Genomic DNA, 2163 nt, shown 5'->3' with positions numbered 1-2163 from the left:
AGAGTAGTAAAGCACTGGAACAGATTACCTAGAGAGATTGTGGAGTCTCCATCCTTGAAGATTTTTAAGATCTGGGTAGGCAAAGTCTTTGGCTGGGATGATCTAGTTGGGGCTGGTCCTGCTTTGAGCAGAGGGTTCAACTAGATGACCTGAGGTCCCTTCCAACCCTAATTTTCTATCATTGTATGTTTAATCTAAGAATCCAGTTCCTTTATGAGGATGCAGAAATGTGTGTGTTTTTTCTTGGTATATAGTTTGTGGGTAACTACAGATTGATATATATTTTTTAAGAGTAGTGGTCATTTTGTTATAAAACTACACACTATTTTCAGTGTATGTTCATTAGTGATAAAATAAAGGTGAGCAATGCCTCATGACTCAGCTCAAATTTAAAGAAACACTATGCAAGGCAGTAAATGGAAATACACCCTCATTCAGTTACTTAAAGCAATAGCTTAAGCCAAGGCAAACAAAACTTGTACAAGTCTCCTGAAGGTCAGCTGGGACTACATGAGCAGTAATTCAGGTGCATTCCTTTGACGGATCGCTGGCCTCAACACCCATATATTTAAATTTAGGGACTGGGCATGAAAGTAGGTAAGATGCAGTCAAGTGCAGTGTTAGCCTTCTGTAGGCCAGGCTGATTCTGCTGTACCTAAGCACTAAACAATATATACTGCTTTAAAGATCAATATCATGACCTTCAGTTGCATCTAAAAGTCACTGAGGAAACAAATGCATTCCCTGGAGCATTAGTATGACATGCTGCATTAATAAAATAACTGCTGTATTCTGCATCATCTGTATTGGTCCTTAAGATATAACATTACAGTCTTGTTATTAAAGGTGGCAAAGGCATGAGTGATTGACTAGATTAGGTTAAGAGAAGGACTGTCATTGTATCTGAGGGATGTGCTTCTGACCACTTCAGCTACAAGCAATTGGGAATGTGTAAACTCGCCCAAAGCTGAGGGGTCCTGCTCCCCTTTATGTATGATATTCATCCTGCTTATACTTCCTCTAAACTGAACGCATCAAAGGCAGCCTTTTCGTAAACCCTGTTGTAGCCCTCATTAACACATTGCGTGGGCATTAGAATTATGGTTTTGGGGAGGGCTGATTTTATATCTGGATTTTCTTCATAGAGCGCAGTTTTCTGTGATGTATTTACTGGCAATTATGTCCAGTAATACTTGATAGTTGGGGAGTATTCCTCCTCTTTTGTATAGTAGTTTTCCCCTGTGTTAGAAATCCTCTGCTGATCATTTTAAATCTAATTAGCATGTCTTCTATGATACTTATTGTATTACTGCCCACCCTCCCAACTGGAGGTTGGGGTGGTGTGGGCACACTAAGGTGCACGGTTGATGGCCAGAGTCTTGGTTCAAGGCCCTAACAGAAGCACTTACAGCATGGCCGTGTCAGATTCCAACAAATCTGAATTCTGCTAAATACTTTGTCACAACAACAAGGAAACGAGAGAAGAACCCACCCAACAAGTGGAGATCCACCCAAATAATTATGTCTTTCACAAAAATGAGCAGTTTAAGGCTTTATGAAAGATAAAAGTATCTTCACAATTTTGTATCTTTATCTACAGGCTACATCTCACTACCAATCAACAGGAGTGGATATACAAACTTAGCGTGGGCACTGCAGACACATTGTTACGTTTCTGCTCCATGCAGTGTGACTGTACAGCAAAGCAGGCAAAACAGTTTCTTCAACAAATGTAAGTCTTAAAAGTGCATCACATTCTGTAACGTTGAGGGCAGGGTTTGTCCAGCTCTGATCTGTTTCTTGAACAGATGTTGTCAACGTGAAATTCCTTTATTGTTAACATTTTTGCCAACTTGAGTTACAAACATTGTTATTGTTGCAGTTAGGCAGAGGAAAATAAGAAGTTTTCTTTTTTTTTCTATTTGCTTACTATGCGGTCAATTAATAGTTTTCCCTTTGTAATCCATGAAGGTCTAGTTCAGAGGTGTCCAACCTTTTTGAATGTGGGGCCAGATCACAAACTTTTTATCGCCCAGTGGGCCGGTGAGCCATATTCAAAGACCTCACAGGAAGTGGTATCACATCAGGAAGTGATGTCACGTGACCTTTAACACCAATGAAGTTACAGGAAGTGACAATGAAATTATAGAATCAATGAGTGGG

At 39.9% G+C, this 2163-nt stretch overlaps 1 protein-coding gene across 1 annotated transcript in view; it reads left to right on the top strand.

Moving 5' to 3' along the window:
* Positions 1-2163, top strand: part of MRPS5 (mitochondrial ribosomal protein S5) — a 147720-nt gene that overhangs the window by 14282 nt on the left and 131275 nt on the right. The window contains exon 2 of the mRNA XM_019516174.1: positions 1601-1732. Coding sequence (XP_019371719.1) covers positions 1601-1732 — 132 coding nt within the window. The remainder of the gene's footprint in view (positions 1-1600; positions 1733-2163) is intronic.

Source organism: Gavialis gangeticus, unplaced genomic scaffold (genome assembly GCF_001723915.1).
Source record: "Gavialis gangeticus isolate Ggan-Ray unplaced genomic scaffold, GavGan_comp1, whole genome shotgun sequence".
NCBI classification, from domain to species: Eukaryota; Metazoa; Chordata; order Crocodylia; family Gavialidae; genus Gavialis; species Gavialis gangeticus.
This window is presented reverse-complemented; position numbering and strand designations above follow the sequence as displayed.